General features: G+C 37.2%; 1 protein-coding gene across 1 annotated transcript in view; it reads right to left on the bottom strand.

Moving 5' to 3' along the window:
- The window catches only part of PKHD1L1 (PKHD1 like 1), a 153,645-nt gene that overhangs the window by 8,790 nt on the left and 124,613 nt on the right, over nucleotides 1-20,242 (bottom strand). Inside the window, exons 64-73 of the mRNA XM_007114624.2 lie at nucleotides 19,504-19,652; nucleotides 19,299-19,421; nucleotides 18,623-18,734; nucleotides 18,425-18,541; nucleotides 16,292-16,457; nucleotides 13,496-13,728; nucleotides 13,136-13,303; nucleotides 10,558-10,715; nucleotides 8,013-8,148; nucleotides 4,848-5,192 (exon numbers count right to left, since the gene is read on the bottom strand). Coding sequence (XP_007114686.2) covers nucleotides 4,848-5,192; nucleotides 8,013-8,148; nucleotides 10,558-10,715; nucleotides 13,136-13,303; nucleotides 13,496-13,728; nucleotides 16,292-16,457; nucleotides 18,425-18,541; nucleotides 18,623-18,734; nucleotides 19,299-19,421; nucleotides 19,504-19,652 — 1,707 coding nt within the window. The remainder of the gene's footprint in view (nucleotides 1-4,847; nucleotides 5,193-8,012; nucleotides 8,149-10,557; nucleotides 10,716-13,135; nucleotides 13,304-13,495; nucleotides 13,729-16,291; nucleotides 16,458-18,424; nucleotides 18,542-18,622; nucleotides 18,735-19,298; nucleotides 19,422-19,503; nucleotides 19,653-20,242) is intronic.

Here is a 20,242-nt window from a genome sequence, read left to right as displayed (position 1 = left end):
TGAACATTTTGGTACATGACTCTTTTTGAATTATGGTTTTCTCAGGGTATATGCCGAGTAGTGGGATTGCTGGGCCGTATGGTAGTTCTATTTGTAGGTTTTTAAGGAAACTCCATACTGTTCTTCATAGTGGCTGTATCAATTTACATTCCCACCAACAGTGCAAGAGTGTTCCCTTTTCTCCACACCCTCTCCAGCATTTATTGTTTCTAGATTTTTTGATGATGGCCATTCTGACTGGTGTGAGATGATATCTCATTGTAGTTTTGATTTGCATTTCTCTAATGATTAATGATGTTGAGCATTCTTTCATGTGTTTGTTGGCAATCTGTATATCTTCTTTGGAGAAAGGTCTATTTAATAAAGCCTATTTTATAGGCATATGGTGAGGATCAAATAAGATAACATTTGTAAAACAGCACACTGTCATAGAACAAAGAAAACAATAAAGCTTAGATATAATTATAATTATTAGAGAGCAGGAATCAGGTATTATCACCAGAAGACCTGGTATCTGGGATTTGGCAGGTTGCGGGTCATTGGTGAGGAGAACGGATTCAGATGTAAGTATTAACCAGTGAGCAGAAGATCATGGAATTATCTGTCCCCAAAGAGACAGAGAGTGTCCTCCACCAATTCTTGAGGCCCTTGGCATTTATTAGGGCCCTTGATAAGCGTTGGTTCCTGGTGCAGAAAAGACTCAAGAATGTCCTGACACTGATGAGTGCCAGACACTGATGTGGTCAGTAAGAGGTGTGGTTGATGTGAAGTGACCCCTCCCATCCCCAAATCCAGCTGCCCCGCCGTGGGCAGGAGCTGTCCTACCTGGAGCCTGGGGGAATGGACATTAGGTAGGTTTATTCCTATTTTATTCTTTTTGTTGCAGTGGTAAATGGGAGTGTTTTCTTAATTTCACTTTCAAATTTTTCATCACTAGTGTATAAGAATGCCAGAGATTTCTGTGCATTAATTTTGTATCCTGCTACTTTACCAAATTCATTGATTAGTTCTAGTAGTTTGCTGGTAGCATCTTTAGGATTCTCTATGTATAGTATCATGTCATCTGCAAACAGTGACAGCTTTACTTCTTCTTTTGGATTCTTTTTATTTCTTTTTCTTCTCTGATTGTTGTGGCTAAAACTTCCAAAACTATGTTGAATAAGAGTTTACCAGGGATTTCTAAGAGTCAGTGAGCAATCTATATATGTGGCATGGACCTGCTACAACTCCTAGACTAAATTAACAGACTATGTTGAGCCCAAAGCCCTGATTCTGTAGCTACAAGGAAATACAAGTTTGATGAAGGAAAGTAACCTATGACTGGGCAGAGAACATCACTGTAAGATCTGGTTGCAGCACAAGCCTATGCTTCCTGTTTCCTTCAACAAAGAGAGTTGATCAGCACCTCATTCCATTCATGCAAGCCTTTTCACAGGCTTATCCCCACAAGGGAAGAACCTTCTGCCTGCCTAACTGGTAGAATTCCAGAACAGCAATGTGGCAGATGCATGGGGTTAAAGCTCAGAAGCAAGCCTCCCGGAGAAATGAGTGATGACCCCCAGTGGCAGAAGATGAGAACTTCACCCAGTACCTAAGTTTACACATAAGAGAACCTGGGAGTTTAATGAAAAAGATGCTGGACAGGAATAGGGTAGATCAGGATTTTCTGAGTCTGAAATTTATATAGCGTGGAGGCTCTCTTTATGAACAAGTCTTATTTGTGCGACTTTTATAGTAATAGTCAATTATTTGACCACATTATTAAGTGGACCCTTCTCCCAGGGCCTTGAAAGTTAATGCCCCTCCCAGGACTTGTACAAGTAAAGGGTCTTTTAGCTTAAGCTTCATTAGCTGGATGGTAATATTCCTCTGACAGAGACCCAGATCTCATCTTCTTGGAGAGGGGTATGCCTAGGTGAGAGTACTTGTGCTTGACAACTAGAGACTACGGTGCAGTTGGGAATTAGCAGCTGGGGATGCCATTGCATGTTAAGAGGCCAGTAAAGTTCAGTTGCACCACAAGAGAGGCTGATACAGAGCAGAGAAGACCACACATGCTGTCGCAAAGACTATGAAGACAAGAGGGCAACAAGAGGGCCTGAGGTCAGGAAAGCCCCTTGGTATTCAGATACCTACCTTAACAGATGGAGAATAAGAAAATCTGAAGGGTTGAACATTTACCCAAATGCCCAACCAAACTGAGTCACCTTAAGGAAATCATAATTTAAGCCAGCAAAATTTCCTCTGATGGGATAGCTGAGCTTATTTTTATCTCTGATACCTAGAAAACAGGGTATGAGGGACTTCCCTGGTGGCACAGTGGTTAAGAATCCGCCTGCCAATGCAGGGGACACAGGTTCGATCCCTGATCCGGGAAGATCCCACATGCCGTGGAGTAACTAAGCCTGTGCACCACAAATACTGAGCCTGTGCTCTAGAGCCCGTGAGCCACAACTACTGAGCCCGCATGCTACAACTACTGAAGCCCATGTGCCTAGAGCCCGTGCTCCGCAACAAGAGAAGCCACCGCAATGAGAAGCCCGTCCACCGCAAAGAAGAGTAGCCCCCACACGTCGCAACAAGAGGAAGCCTGTGCGCAGCAACGAAGACCCAGTGCAGCCAAAAATAAATAAATAAATAAATAATTTTTTAAAAAAAGGAAATAGGGTATGAGGAGTGAGAGACAGAGAAAGGGGTGATGGCTGGTAAGGCTGATTAGGTCAGTCATAAAAATTAAAGACAGAACATATTCTGGCACATTTGCACTTGTTAGTATAAATATGTGACTTTACTCTGGAAATCTAACCCACCACTCCACCTCCCAGAATCGTCTATTATGTCCCTTAGGAAAACATCCACTGTCCTTCTCTTGGCTTACAAAGGGGAGAACTTCTTATGGTTTCCCACAATCTAGCATCTGCCTCCTTCTCAACCTTGTCTCTGGCAGCTTGTCCTTCCTGATGCCTTTGCTGCAGACCTATTGGACCCATTCCAGTTCTTCAAATGTACCAAACTCACCAACTACGTCCTCAGCCTTCAGCACTCTTACCTCCCACTTTTCACTGACCAGCTCTTTTCACCCTTAATGTCTCAGCTATAAGGTCACTTCCTTAGGTCACCTCTAGGATCTTTTATGTTAGGTCAAATCCTTTTGTTGAAGTAATGAACTGCTACAATAACAAAACAGAGGTTGAATTTCCTTCATAATTCAAAATAGTTTGGGAGTAGAGCAGGGAGAAGGGTTTCTAGGCCCTTATAGGGCTCAGGATGTGGGGTTGGTGGGATTTCCTGAGGCCTGGTTTACCAAGCCTTGACAGGGTTATTTATGGATGTGGTTTTGAATTACATTACTCTGTCTCAAATGTCTACTTTTCATACCTGTAGTGTCATTGGTTATGAACTGAGGGGGAGAATCTCCAATCTCCAGTTCAACTGTGAGTCCCGTGGATCTCTTCCTTCGCAGACTCTCCCGTCGTATTACTTTGCTGACACGGATTTTGTCACTTGATATCTTTAGGAACAAGGCAAGATTTCTAACCAGATTATGAGAACTATAAAAGTCATCTTCTGTTACAGCAGGTAATTGGAAAGAGACATATATGACTGAGGTGGTGTGGATTTCAACAGGTATAGTTCCTTTAACCAAAAGGTAAAGCATCTGGTAGGTTCTATCAAAGTAGTTTTCACCGAGGACAGTGGAATTCAGGTTAGGAAGGAATTGCTCTATGAATGAATTTTTATCTCTGATACCTAGAAAACAGGGTATGAGGGACTTCCCTGGTGGCACAGTGGTTAAGAATCCGCCTGCCAATGCAGGGGACACAGGTTCGATCCCTGATCCGGGAAGATCCCACATGCCGTGGAGTAACTAAGCCTGTGCACCACAAATACTGAGCCTGTGCTCTAGAGCCCGTGAGCCACAACTACTGAGCCCGCATGCTACAACTACTGAAGCCCATGTGCCTAGAGCCCGTGCTCCGCAACAAGAGAAGCCACCGCAATGAGAAGCCCGTCCACCGCAAAGAAGAGTAGCCCCCACACGTCGCAACAAGAGGAAGCCTGTGCGCAGCAACGAAGACCCAGTGCAGCCAAAAATAAATAAATAAATAAATAATTTTTTAAAAAAAGGAAATAGGGTATGAGGAGTGAGAGACAGAGAAAGGGGTGATGGCTGGTAAGGCTGATTAGGTCAGTCATAAAAATTAAAGACAGAACATATTCTGGCACATTTGCACTTGTTAGTATAAATATGTGACTTTACTCTGGAAATCTAACCCACCACTCCACCTCCCAGAATCGTCTATTATGTCCCTTAGGAAAACATCCACTGTCCTTCTCTTGGCTTACAAAGGGGAGAACTTCTTATGGTTTCCCACAATCTAGCATCTGCCTCCTTCTCAACCTTGTCTCTGGCAGCTTGTCCTTCCTGATGCCTTTGCTGCAGACCTATTGGACCCATTCCAGTTCTTCAAATGTACCAAACTCACCAACTACGTCCTCAGCCTTCAGCACTCTTACCTCCCACTTTTCACTGACCAGCTCTTTTCACCCTTAATGTCTCAGCTATAAGGTCACTTCCTTAGGTCACCTCTAGGATCTTTTATGTTAGGTCAAATCCTTTTGTTGAAGTAATGAACTGCTACAATAACAAAACAGAGGTTGAATTTCCTTCATAATTCAAAATAGTTTGGGAGTAGAGCAGGGAGAAGGGTTTCTAGGCCCTTATAGGGCTCAGGATGTGGGGTTGGTGGGATTTCCTGAGGCCTGGTTTACCAAGCCTTGACAGGGTTATTTATGGATGTGGTTTTGAATTACATTACTCTGTCTCAAATGTCTACTTTTCATACCTGTAGTGTCATTGGTTATGAACTGAGGGGGAGAATCTCCAATCTCCAGTTCAACTGTGAGTCCCGTGGATCTCTTCCTTCGCAGACTCTCCCGTCGTATTACTTTGCTGACACGGATTTTGTCACTTGATATCTTTAGGAACAAGGCAAGATTTCTAACCAGATTATGAGAACTATAAAAGTCATCTTCTGTTACAGCAGGTAATTGGAAAGAGACATATATGACTGAGGTGGTGTGGATTTCAACAGGTATAGTTCCTTTAACCAAAAGGTAAAGCATCTGGTAGGTTCTATCAAAGTAGTTTTCACCGAGGACAGTGGAATTCAGGTTAGGAAGGAATTGCTCTATGAATGAAAAAAGCCAAAATAGCACAGTTAAATTTATTTACATTATCATTATTACCATGCAGTATTTAATATTTGTTTAAATCTAGGAAATTTTGAAAAAGTTCAACATTATCATTCTTTCATAGGAAAATGTGCATATTAAAAACAAAAACACTTATAGAACTGACATGCAAAATTAAAGTCAATTTAAAAAATAATACCGTTAATAATCATTATACATGAAATTTATTTTAAAAAACAATTAGCTATAGACACGTACAAATGAGAAATAAAATCTGATTATGAACCAGGAGCCTAGGTTGTAACACTATTTACATTTTCAGAATTTTAAAGCCTTGACCAAAGGCATTTGGTAATTTAAAACTGTAAGTTTAACTTTAACAGCCATCTAGTTTATGCAGTGCTATATACCATCTCTTAAGGAAAAATGATGATTCAGTGCTTCTGGTTTTACTAAGGACAAAAGTATGTAATACAAATGAAGTATATACTAAAACATCTCAGAAGGCTCTTACATAAATAAAACAAGTTTACATTTCAGCCTGAAAACTCTTTAGCCAACACAAAACAAATTCTACTAGGGCACTGAATTTTGTAAAAGTAATTGAGATTATATATATATGTATGTAATGAATAAATATATATATGATTTCAGGGCAGAGTATAAACAACATCCAAGAAGTAATAAATCCACAAACACATATTGAGCCCAAAGTCTGACTGTATAGTAATACTGAATTGTGACATGTAGCTTCTTACCACATTTCATGGTGAGGCTTACTAAGAAAAAGAAATTAGAATCTTAGAAAAAAGAGGTAATTTCTTATTAATGTAACAGACATTCATAGCAATGGTATTAAGAAGCCATTTCATTATTACTACATTTTAAAAAATATCTACTAGTATAAGTTTTAGATGCAATTTGGCTTAAACATTCTGTGAATCTGAAAAATGTGCTTTTGTATTATAAATTGAAGCTGCTCTCAAGCTACTGTTACAGGTGCATATACCACTTATCCAAGCTAACTTTCTCATGTCTTCACAGTAATGGAAGGAATCAGAGATATAGATAATAATAAACATTTTGGGTAATCTAAAAAGACATGTATAGATTCATAATACAGGCATATTATTTTCCATTCCAAGTATCAAAGCAAAATGTTTATCTAAAAGCAATGCTATTTCAGAAAAAAAAAATTCTAAAAGGGCAGTGGTGGTATTGTTTTGCAGCCTTGTGTAACCAGTTCCTTGTATTAAATTCTGCCTGTTGAGATAATTTTTATTTTCTTGACTTGAACGACAGACTACTTTGTACCAAAAGAACCGTTTTAAAAAAAGAGTTAAAATTTATGAAAATTAAGCTGTAAATATGTGCAATCATTTGTATGTAAAAATAACACACTCTCTTAGCTTCTAAAGAAGCAATGTAGCATAATAGTTAAGTGTGTGGGTTCTAGAGCTAGACTCTCTGTGATCGGTACCTTGCTCTGCCCCTACCACCTTTGATACTGCCCTGGACTGAACTGTGTCCCCCCAAATTCATGTGCTGTAGCCATAACCCCCAATGTCACAGTATTTGGATATGGGGGCCTTGGCAAAATAATTAGGTTTAGATGACGTCATGAGGGTGGGGAGGGGACTTCATGATGAGTTAATGCCCTTATAAGAAGAGACACCAGAGCACTCACTGTCTCCCTCACTTTCTATCTCTGCCACCTGAGGACACAGTGAGAAGGCAGCCATCTGCAAGTCAGGAGGGGTGCTCTCACCGAAACCAGACCATACTGGTACCCTGATCTCGAACTTGCAGCCTCCAGAACCACGAGAAAATAAATTTGCTTTTAAGCCATCTAGTTTACGGCATTTTGTTATGGCAGCCCAAGCTAAGACAGAAAGCTTGGCAAACTACTTCACCCCCTTGTGTCTCAGTTTACTCATCTGCGCCTACCTCAAAGTGTTATTATTAGGATATAGTAACCGTTAGTTATTATATACAAAGCACTTAGAACAGTGCCTGACACATAGTCATGTCTCTGGAAATATCAGATGTTCATATTATTAGTAGAAGTAGGACTTGCTTCACAGACGGTAATGAATATGGGTATCCATTCATACTCTCCTGTCTAGTTTATATTATGATCCACAGCACACATTTATGTAATCGTTAGCCAAGATTATGGGGCACAGCTAAAAAATGATGATAAGTAGCACATGTGGAAAGGAGTGGATTGGCCTTATTAGTACCTGTTTAATAAAAAAATTCAATGAATAGAGATAAATCCTGGTCTTGCAACACTGGTAAATGGGTAAGTTAGCTTCTTCCATATATTTCCTTTAAATCCAGAGTTTATTTCATCATATTTGCCTCATGGTGCTCAACTAATGTTATGCTAGCTTTCTTGGCAATACTTCTGGTGACTGCCAATGAACTTAGGTTCTGACTTCTATGAAACAGAAGTAAAGCAGAGATAGGGTAAAAATTTTAAGCAAAAAATATCTTCTGTATGCAGGAATAAGTGAACTAAATGTGTAGAATGTAAATGTTCTCAGGAGGCAAAGGAGTATCCATCACACGCACAAACGTTTATCTGCATGTGTGCAGATAGATAAGAATTCCATCAGGAGTGATCTTTCAGGACACACATGCTATAAATGAACACATTTTAGTGTTTGGTGGACCACGGGTAAAAATTTATTTTCTCTTGTATTTGTCAGGGGCTAAGGAACTAAAAATATTAATAATGAAACATTATAAAGAATTTTATACATAATTAAGTATACATATACAATGTATGCTGTATTTTTCTGAGGAAATACCTGTATACACCTGTCGATTAAGTCCACAGTATTTCTGTTGGGAGTTCCATACTGTATTCTGGGGGCAAACCAATGAATTGTTCACATAGACATCCAAACGTTGACGTGTGGGGAAAAAAATTCCCACCAGAACAGCCTGTTAAAAATAAACCACATTTCTGCATCTTAAGAAAACAATGAAACAGAATATTTAGAATTTAGCACTTTAAAAATATCCTTTATACATGCCTTCTGTAGAATATTAAAACTAACTTTTATGGATTCAGGATACATATTGAGTTAAAAATTTTAAACAGATTTACACTCAACCATTCATAGAAAAGAAAGTAATGTAAGAAAAAAATATTAGCGGACAATCTCTAAATTAAAGAGAGGGTTCCTTTAAAAGATAATGTTCAACACAGGCTTTCAAGTCTAGGGGCAGGGGAAACAGGAGAGTTAGCAGTGCTCTGTACGATGCAACCACATACAATTAGGCACTTAATGTTGAAAAAAATGCTTATCTCTGATTTTGGTAATAAGACTAAAAAAAAGTCAGTCAAAAAACTAACCTCATTCAATTTTGGTCATTTTTCATGTTCATTCCCCACATTTCATGCTATCAGGTATAATCATAAAGTGAGGAGACTTGGCTTTTGCAAAGGTGGGGAGGAATTTATAAGGAATCTAATAAGCTACAGGTAGTTTTGGAATCTTCTTTTGAGATTGTTTGCAGAGGCTCAGAATATTAACAGTCATGTTACTTCAGAGTTACCATTTTTATTTCTAAACTTAAAAATATTCTCTTTCATTCAAAAATCGAGTCCCTATCTGATTGAGGCACTATTCTAGGAACTCTCAAAAGTCTCCGCCCTATTTGAGCTTACATTCTAGAATAAGGAGAGACAATAAATAATAGAAAAAAGAAAAATTAAAGTATGAAGCATGTTAGAAGGTGATAACTGCTATGGAAAGAAAGAAAAGGTAGATCAGAGTCTGAGTAATTGGGTGAGCCAAGCAGGGAGGGGTGGTCAGGGTAGGCCTACTGAGGAGAATGGGAGTTGACGAGGTGGGGGAGTCAGCCACCCAGAGTAGAATATTCCAGGCAGACTCACCATTGGAAGCACAGGCCCCGGTGATAGCATGTCTGGTATACTGAGGAACAGCAAGGAGCCCAGTATGGCTGGAAGAGAAGAAGAAGTCAGAGAGCTAAGGGTTGGGGGAGGAGAGTCTCAGGGTGCCTTGTAGGCCATTGTGAGGACTCTGGCTCTTGTGCAAAGGCCAACAGGGAAATTATTGCAGGGTTTGGGGCACAGGAATGGCCTGCTCTGATTTATGTCTTGAAGGTATCTCGGTGGCTAATGAGGTGAGAACAGACAGCAGAGGGGACAAAGGCAGAGCAGGAGGAGGAGCTGGGAAACAATTGCCTTAATCTAGGGAAGAGATAATGTTGGCTCAAACTGGATGGTAGTGCTGGACATGAGAAGTGGTGATTCTGGTTATTTTGAAGGAAGACTCAACAGGATTTGCAGATGGACTAGATGAGGAATGTGAGAGAAAGAGAGGAATCAAGAATGATTCCAAGGTTTTATCTTGAGCAGCTGAAAGGATGGAACTGCTATCGCCGTTCTCAGGTGTCTCCTTTCCTTACTCCTCTCTCTGCTTCCTCTTATCAGTGTCCTTTCTTCACGTCTACTCTGGGACTTTCAAATCTCATACTCTTAGAAAAGAAAATCTATATTATAAGACTTCTGCTTGACCTCATACTCTTTTTCCACTGACATAGCGTATATAAAGTTAATCATCCCAGCTGAATTCCGTTTATAGCAGAGTTGACATTATTGAAGATACTTTAGATAATGTGCTGTGATCTCTGAAGTAAATTCCAAAGGTGTATTTCTGACATATATAAATAATAGCAGCATGGAAGAATGAAAATATAATCCCGAGTGACCAGTTTTAGATGCATGCTATTTTTATGTAAAAATTCAGGTGTGCTTGCTAATCACACAAGTCAGAAATCACTGTTACTCCTCAAATGTAGAAGCACAAACAAGTGCATATGGGGAGAGGTGTTTGGAACTCATATGTGCTCTCAGGCTGATGAAAACTGTCTGGACTCACAGTATTTTTAGTGGTACCCTACTGGTCCTTGAAAATGAGCTGTAAGGCTGACAATCTTCCAGAGGACAGGGAAGGAGATAAAGTCCTTAGCAGATAGAAATATATGCACATAACACCAATAACTCTTTTTCTTTTTTAGATTTTAAAAAATTTATTACTGCAAATAATTGAACAGAAATAATCTTCATAGAATTACTGAATGACAAAGTGCATTTCCTGACAGTCAATAAATGAAATAGATAATTTTTATTTTTTATTATTTTTTTACATAGCTATCAATAATTATTTTATTTATTTAAAAAATTTTTATTTTATATTGGAGTCTAGTTAACAATGTTGTGTTAGTTTCAGATAGATACACGTATTAGTATAACTGAATCAATCACTTGCCTGTGCACCTGAAACCAATAACTCTTAAGAAATAATTTCTATCTTGCCTTACCTTGTCATGGTCAACATTAAGCAACATCAGTCGAAGATTCTGGGGACTAGTGCCAGTGAAGTAGACCTCATAAGATTTGCCCAGAGCCACGATGCTATGAAACAGGGACAGTCTTCTCTGGCATGTGTACCCGGCACACCAGCCATGATCCTGTGGGCCTACATCCAAACAAATGAAAGTTCATGTTCTGTGCTATGAATATTATTAGTACAAAGCCCGAAGAGTAATTGTATTAAAAATAAATTGCAGTGGTCAAGTTCAGCATTTACAGCCATTATCCATCCACCCATACATTCAGTGATCTAAGCTATTTCTCAAACCTTGCCTTAAAAAGGAAAACCAACTTTCTCAGACTCTCTGCTGAGAACTATGCTATAACAGAGATAATTTGTTAAAAATAAAGCCTGTACATAGAAAACAGGAACATCTGTATGTCTGAACCACTGATTTATTAATTATTTCTTTCTTTCATTTGTTTATTAATATGTAAATTCGACAAACTCTTTTGTGTTTTTTCATTGCCTTTAACCTTCCTCCACTGTTATTTTAATAAATTTTTGTTAAAGACTGTGATTATAGGTACTATTGGAGGGTCAACGTCATTAAATAACTGAAGCAATCTGAGAAATAACACTCCATTAAACCTTCTAGAAAACCAAAAGAAAGTGGATGCTTTGCACCTGAATCCAGACATTTCCAGAACACATGTAACATGACTGCTGTAGAAAACTTCTCTATTTCACTCAGTTTTAAAGTATAAAACAGTGAGTGAGACATGGAATGATGAATTTTCTTGATGTATTTATTCATAAGCTTTGCTTAATTTCCTAGCTTGCTTGGACTTATTATCAATATTTATAAATGAAGTTTGATTGAATTTTAAACCAATATAAACTTCTGAAGTTTAAGTAGAGCATAACCTATCCTTTATTATCCAAAATATAAATCCCACTTTTGAAGAAACCTTCATTGTGGGTTTTGAAAATAGAAATTTCTATGTATAAAATGAAAAATTTAGAGTGATAAAAGCCATATTTTAAAAATAAAATTGAGTACTAAAATTTAAAGGGAAACTTTAGTGGTATGTACAAATTTTATCTTGGGAATTTTTCTTTCCACCTAGTATAGTGCATCCCAAGCTTCAATAATCCTTCTAACACCTACATAATTTTTGCCATGCTTCTATCGTTTACGTTATCATTAAATTACATTCTCATTAAATTGAGTCATTTTTAAAATTTAAATTTATTTAAAAGAGAAATGTCATATCACTGTTGTAAATGGAAAACTCATATTGCCTTTCAGAAAAGGAAAATGTAAAAGCAAATAGAATGAAACCTTTCTCCACCATATAAAACAGAGCAATTCGAAAACATCTTCATTTTTCACCGACTGGTCTAAAATTCTTCCCACAGTCTCTGCTTTACAAGATCTGAAAGGCAGCATTTGAAATTGGGTTGATCGTAGGTCACAGAAACCAGGCAGACTGCATGTTGGGGCAGAAGTGGGGAGTGACTTAAAATCATGTAACTTTGAGACACTTCTGATTTAGCTCATTCTATTCTCTTCAACAAGTTAAAAAAAATGTAGGGTATTGACTATTTGGGGAATCTTAGAATATTTTAGTACATGTTGTGACATCGTCAGGACAGAGAGACCTTTGCGATCCAGGTTATGTACCTCTTCAGCACTTCAAAGACTCTAAGCCTGATTAGGGACTAATCTTTGAGCCCCCAATGGCACTTCAGGAATAGACAATGAGTCCCTGCCCTCTGTTTTCAGTAACTTTTAGAAGTTCACCTATTTATTCAAAAAGTCTTGGATGACAAGACTCATGGAGACCATTGCCTCCCCTTGGGCTACAGCCACCAAGGACCAGAATGGAAGAGACCTAGCCTGTGGAGCTTGACAAGATAGTCTTGACAGTCAAAGGAATTAGGAATGAGAAAGACCAAAACCAAGCAAACAAAAAAACCCCACAACACACTGATTCAAGATTAATTCTTCCAAGTATTCATGAAAATGAAAAACAAGTAGGCTGAGAATATTCATTCTCAAGTATTCCAAATATCATATTATCATTTTTTTAATTTATGTAAAGAAAATTGTTCTTTTTGCAGACACTTGGATCAATTTTTTCTTAAATATATTTATGCCACCTTCACACCTATAAAGATTACTCAAGGAATAACTTTCCTCCTCTTCTTTTTCTTTTCTTTTTTTTTTTGATATTAATGCATTTTATTTTTCATTTATTTTTTTAACATCTTTATTGGAGTATAATTGCTTTACAATGGTGTGTTAGTTTCTGCTTTATAACAAAGTGAATCAGTTATACATATACATATGTCCTCTTCTTTTTCTAATGGTCAATTTGGAGTAATTGTCCTGGCTTTCTAATGTGGGGGACTGCTGAAGAGTCAAGTCTCTCTCCTGCACATAGATCTTACAAACAGAAGGCAAGGAAATCCCTATGTTTACTAGTTTTATGTGATAGATAATTTATGAGACATGTCCATGAATGTAGTAAATAGTGAATGCCTTGAGTAACTCTAGTTTGTTTACATTGAATACCTACCATTAATGAGATCAACATAACCATTGCTCACTATAGCTACTGGTGAGAGTCTGCGAGTTTCTGCGTCGGAATCCAGGCTTTCAATAACCATCATTGCATATTCCATCCCAAAGCACCGATAGCTCTGCCATTCTGGAATGTACTTACAGGTTGAATCTCTAATGATTCCTAGAAACATAGGAATACACATTTAGAAATGAAACAGAATCTCCTTACAAAAGCTTCCATATACTATCTTTTGCTTGTTACATAACATTAATAAGTAGAAAATATAAATTAGTTGAGTACATCAATCATTAAAAATAAAAGATATATTTTGTTTCATGAACCAGAGGACTAACAGAATAAGATCCAACAAACCTTTATAAGGTGCTTTCTCAGTGACAGGAATTCTACTTCCATTTGGGAATGTGAGCATCACATTAGGAATTCTATAGTCTCCAATTCCAAATTGGCTATTTCCATTCCATTCATATTCTGCTTCAGGTATCACTGAACCAGAATTCCCCAGAAAGGAGCCATCCATATCTCTAAGAAAAGATTTCCTTTTGGCATCACAAACCATGTCTACACAATCAGATGGATTCACCTTACTGTGAAGAAAAGGTGAAATGCATGAATACTTAGATTTGGTATACCTCCCTGTTTCTAGAGAGCATTTGAATATACTTGCGTATTTGATAAGAGTATCAAAAAAATTAATTGACTGAATCTTATTTCAGAAAGGATTCAAAGTGGGACCAAGTAGCATATGTAATTAGCATTGTAATGAGGCCTGTTTTTCCATTGTGTTGATTTGGTCTATTATTATGAATTCATTAACATTTCAAAATGACAAATTGTACCTGTGGGAAATAAAATTAGAATTCCATTTTGCTATTCCATATTTTGTCAAATGATAGATTTCATATTTGTGCATTGCTCAAAATATACTAACATTGCCCAAAGAGCAGGTAAATTACTCAGTTGTGCAGACATACAAAATCCTTGTGTTAGCAGGGAAGTCTTTATATTTTTCCCTTCTTTCTCTTTTTTTAATGGGTCTTTAAGAATTATAAATGTATCATATGCTTTTTATAAAATAATCTAAATACTTAATATAAGTTCAATCCCCTTCACCTTTCTATCCTAAGCTCTTAGGATCATCACCAATTACAGATTAGTATATATTCTTGTAGACTTTTGCCTATATATATATATATATATATATATATATATATATATACAGATATATTTAAATTATGATTTTTATGCTATATGTTTTAATAACCATTCTGTAGATACCTGAACCGTAAGAGATGAAATACTATCAACTCATCATGCAGTTCAATCGTAGATGGTATTCTGCCTTCATTCTGAACTACCTGGAGTGTTGACTGTTACTGGTTATAATAAGAAAATGGCTGCTTAATTTGCAATGTACTATACATTGTATATTATATATAGTATACAGCATACTTACACTATACGATATATACCATGGGGAAATATAAATTCATTCTACAGTTATAGCAGCAAAATACTATCTAATAGATCTGAGCTTTTTGCAAAGAAAGACGTGAAGCTATAAATTATCCCTTACTCTACTGTATTAGTTTTGGAGATGATTTGAGTAAATATTTCTGTGGGTCATGTGTTCTTTGTGTTCAAGTGTGTGTAGAGTGTTTTTTGTGAGCAAGTCTGTGAATAGACTGCCCAGTGGCCCTCTTACATTATGGTTTAGGGCTCTGTCTTACTTCAGGTTCCAAAGAAACAGAGCCTGAGATGTGGACTTTTGTTCAAGTGAGTTATTAAGGGAGTCCTCAATAAGGGAAGGAGAGAAAAGGGAAGGAGAGAAGCCATATAGGGCAAGGGAAAGAAAAGGGAGATGACTATGATCTATAGACTAGCTTCAATCTGATCCCAGGAGAATCTCTTGATCACGAACTACACCCAGAGCTGTTCCACTTTGAGACAAGGGGGCCGGCCTTTTGTCCTTCTGTATAAATTCGTCATTTTTTGTGGACTACAAGAAGGCAGTAGTAGGGAGAGCTTTAGCCTCTCACAGCTATTCCTGTTTGGCTAAGAGCAATCTTCTGGAAAAGCAGGCAAGTGTAGGTCATTATTGGCCAACATTTAGAGCATCTGGGGATTGGGTGAGCTACTCGGTAAAAGGGATCTGGGATTGTGCCAACAGTATCCCAATAAAAGCACAGGACTCAAAGGCATATTTTTAAATGTAATATTTTCTTCATGACATAGATGTTAAAATTATATATTAAATCTGAAAGATTCAATGATAACTAAATAGGAGGTAACAGCTTTCTAGTGGGGAGAAGCTCTACTGAGCCAAAAAACACTGCAGTTCAACAATTATTAAATGAGGAGGTATGGGGTTGTCATCAAAATAAGATCAGATGAAGTCAAACTATTTATGAAACACTGCATTTCTCTGAAGAGATGCATATCTAATTAGCATTATTTCTTGTCTTCTCTCTATACTGAGAATGGTCAAAGAGCTCTAATGGAAACTTTCTTTCCTCCAATATTGTCTTATATCTAAATTCCTGGTCTGCATGTCTTTTGAAGAGTAGCAGTTATTGGCTATATTCTTTCAAGACTTAGAATCTACGTGGTTCAGCTTCTAGAAATATTCTGACACCAACTAACCTCTGTGATTGAAAAAACAAAATCACTGTTCAAAGTTTCTGCATATTTTTAGTCACAATGATTATAATGATTCCCATTTAATTTCCAAGTACATGTCGGGGTGCATATAATAAGATATTTGTAAAGCAAAAGGAAACAAAAGAGGTAAAGGAAAGGGAAGAAATGATAGACATGACTTTCATTCCTAATGACTATTAATGGAGAGATATTAATGTACAAATATACTTCTGACCCATTCTCTATCTTTTGTGTTTAATGATGGTGCTATGTATGATACATGGGGAAAAAAAAGTATGAGAAAATATACATATTAAGGCCTAGCTTCTTCAACTTACCTGAAGACACAGATATATTAAATACTCTTAATTTTCATAATGCTGATTGAAATTTCATAGACATGAACAGTTACTTTAAATTTAGCAACTTTCTCAGATCTATGGCAGGGGAAGAAAATAATGGAAAACTGTGATGACAGAAAAGAAGAAACTGAGTTGTCATATATTTTACCTTATATCGGGTCTATGTATAAATATTTTTGATTGTTCAGTAGTGTCAACCAGCTGTATGTTCTTCACATGGATTGGATGCTGTAAGTCCTCATTTAAAGGGTTAGTAATGAATATCACATTAGTTTCACCTGAACAAACATTTTTAAATCCAACAAATGTGGAACCTAAAACATAAATAATAGAAAAACAATGATTTCCTATAGAGAAAGGGTCAAATCAGTTTCATTTCATGTATATTCCACCAAACACATCATTTAACATTACCTTGAACATGGAACTCTTACCTTATGTGGCAGATAAGTCCACCACTATTTGTGGACTGTAGCCACACCACTGAGTAGTCTTCTCCCATATTTTCTCTGAGCTTGGCACATTTTCTCTGTGATTTGCATTGGACAATGGGACAAGAGCAATTGTAGTATAAACAGATCTGAAAAGTGCTTGCATATTAGGGCTCACTCTCTCTTGGTGTTCTTGGGGAATTCTGTGATTACCAGCATGTGAATAAGCCTAGGAGACATTTGGCTCAGTCAACTCTCATTACCCCATCAAGGGCCAGCACCAGCCACCAGACATAGAAGTGAGACTATCCCAGACTAACCAGCCCCTACACATCTTGTAAAGTGATGGCAGCTCAGTGAATAACCCCAGGTAAGATTAGCAGAAGAACCACCAAGCTGAAAAAAGCCCAGATTGCCAATCCACACAATCATGAGCTCATAAACGGTTGTTTAAAGGCTTTGAATTTTGGGGATGGTTTGTTATGCAGCAAAGGCTAACTGAAATACTATTGCTCTCTTGGTCTTATTGCATATATTATGTGGCCAAAAGATAAAACTGATTAGATCAAAAAACAATCTCCTTTGCACTTAAAATCCAGTAACTCAAAACTGAAAACAGCAAAAAGTGACTCCAAAAAATTCTTAAATTTGTTATGTGCTATATACTACCCTGCTTGACTGTATTTTCTCCTAAGAAAATATTGTATATGCATGAATATAAGCCTGTAGATGAGTATCAATAAAATACTATAGTAATAGATGCTGTTTGTTCCCTGTGTAGATCTCCTTTATTGGTCCTAAACTTATGTAGCATGTTAAATAATTTTTGGCAGGGGTATCATTACAAGTAACACTAAAAAAATGATAATTTGTTTTGCATTTCTGGGAATTAAAGTTATGAGAAATAATATGTCAAAACTTAGATGTCTAATTTATTGAACTGCTTTCTTTCAGGTGACACTGGTTAAAGTTATCATGAAAGGGAGATTTGCTAAACTGAAATAGAGAATGGCTCAGTGTATATAATGGGCAAAGCAAAAATACTTGGTATGTTTACTACATCTATTTTAACTATTTTACATTTTTAAGGATGCATCCTGGTTCAGTGAAAAAGCAGCAGATTCTAAGTCAAGAGATCTTGATTCTAATCCTAGTTCTGCTGGCAGCTGTGGGAGTTTGGCAAAACATTTAAGTTCTATGAACTAAAATTTCTGCAGTCATAAAAGCTTCTAATAAAATATAAACCTAATTATATAAAAGGGCTTTACAATTTAGAGAAACTAATTAATATTAAATCACTATACCAGTGCTTTTTCTGTTGTTTTAAAAAGAAAATGAGGGCTTCCCTGGTGGCGCAGTGGTTGAGAATCTGCCTGCCAATGCAGAGGACACGGGTTCGAGCCCTGGTCTGGGAAGGTCCCACATGCCGCGGAGCAACTAGGCCCGTGAGCCACAACTACTGAGCCTGCGCGTCTGGAGCTTGTGCTCCGCAACAAGAGAGGCCGCGATAGTGAGAGGCCTGCACACCGCGATGAGGAGTGGCCCCCGCTCGCCGCAACTAGAGAAAGCCCTCGCACAGAAACGAAGACCTGACACAGCCATAAATAAATAATTTAAAAATAAAAAAAAAATAAAAAGAAAATGAAATGTCAGTTCTTTTATATGTATGAATGTTGCCAGGGAACTATTCTTGAAATTGACTCTGATGTCTGGTTTCTTTGCTTGTCGTATTGAGCAGATTAATTTAATCATTATTTTTTTTAACTAACAATGAAACATTACTAGTTATTCCTACATATTCTTTACAGAACTTAACTGAGTTGACTTTCAAAGACTATGTTTAAACTTGCCTGAGATGTCCAAAAGACCACTGATGGCATTGTAACTTATGATCCCTGCATGGGGTTTCCGCGGTGCCATGTTATGTGCTGAAGCAAAGGTAGGCCAGCAAATCCCACTTCTCCCACCTTTTATAAAAAGAAGAAAGTTAATGAAATTTGAATATGCATTCATATGAACCCCAAAATTAAAAGTTCTAAAATCTTTACCTGATGGAGGTCTAGAACTTCGATGAGCAGCAGATAGTTCAATATTGGGATCATCATTAGTTAGGACATCAGAGCAATTGAATTCAGGGCTACTTCCAACAATTAATGAGTTCTATTTTAAAAAAAAGTTCCAACAGTAAGCTTTAAAAATAACTTTTCTTAAAAGAAAACATAATAATGAATACTAATGAATTCCACTGTAGCAAAACACAACCTGTATAACTTGGAGAAGTGGATCATTCATTAAACCAAGATAAAAAAGTTGTGATTGTGATTTCTGCCCCAAGTGGATGACAATCAAAGTCAGAGGGGGGAGACAGGCATGTAAATAATTATATTTAAAGACATGTTATGTTTCCATGATAGGAATATGTGCAGGGAAAGTAGAAACAAAAGGAGGGAGTGTCAAAACTACCTAAGCTGGTTCAGGCAAGACTTCATAGAGGTAGTGAAAATTTAACTAATTGTGGCAAGTTTAGCAGGTGATAAGCAAGAAAAGCTGAGGGAAGGAGGGGCGAGAGGGAAGGATGGAGAGCTTCTCGGCAGAAGAAAATGAGCACAAAGGCAGGAGGTGTGGCTAGTAGGGCAAAGAAGTCAAGAAAATAATTTGTATTCAATAATTTTACCCTTCTCAGAGTTGCTCTTTCTGCTTTGTGTGGCTGCGTTCAATTCTTACCTTAATCTGCACTGTTTTACTGGAAATTCTGTGAGATACAGCAGGTGGCATGTAAATCATTGAAGAAATGGCCATTCCATTGTCAACCAGGGTCACATTATAGATACGCACACTCTCCGTGGTCTGTAATAGAACTTGGAGGTTACATAGTATGAAATATAATCATAAAAGAAAATAAACAATCACTTTTTTGGGATCCATTTACCTGAAAATAAATTCCGTAATCCCAGCATGCCCAAATGGTAAATCCCTGTATAAGAGAACATCCAGGAAGGCCATCTTGGTTCATATAGATACCAAATAAACCTCCATGGGCTTCATTGTCAAACCACTTTTCCAGAGAATAAGACTGACCTTTGAAGGAAATATGGAACGAGTAAATTAACATTATGAATCAAGTCATAGAGTTATAAGCAGTATCAGTTAAAGTTGAAATTCTTTTAAAAGTTAAATATATGATGCTGATGCAAATTTTAACAACATGATCAAATATTTGTATGGTTCAGTTACTTATGGTTTATTCTATTTAGTATTTCTCTTATCTAATTTGTCTCCTCAGTGTTACTCAGAATAATTGTATATTCATTTGCAAAAATTTACTTTAGTGTTAGCACCCTTAACTTACTATATCTGATTAAACATGAATTTCTTTAGAAAGATTATGAAGTTTGAATTCAAACAAGGCTAAACTTGAAAAACACAATGATACCACTTGCTGTCTATAAATGTTACTGGTTCCTTCTGGTCATCCCATTTTCAAGTTAAGTGTCACTTCCTTAGAAGGCCTTCTCTGACTACAGGATTCATAGTTAGCACCTCAGTCACTTAAGATGGCACTTCGATATTTAATTACTACTTATTTGTGAATTATTCATCTCCTCTCTCCTATAAGAACGTAAGCTTCATGAAAGAAGAAACTGTATCTAGCTCCTTCACTGCCAGAT

The sequence above is a fragment of the Physeter macrocephalus genome, chromosome 15, assembly GCF_002837175.3.
Source record: "Physeter macrocephalus isolate SW-GA chromosome 15, ASM283717v5, whole genome shotgun sequence".
Classification (NCBI taxonomy): domain Eukaryota; kingdom Metazoa; phylum Chordata; class Mammalia; order Artiodactyla; family Physeteridae; genus Physeter; species Physeter macrocephalus.
Note: the sequence above shows the minus strand (reverse complement) of the source record. Positions and strands in the feature narration are given on the sequence as shown.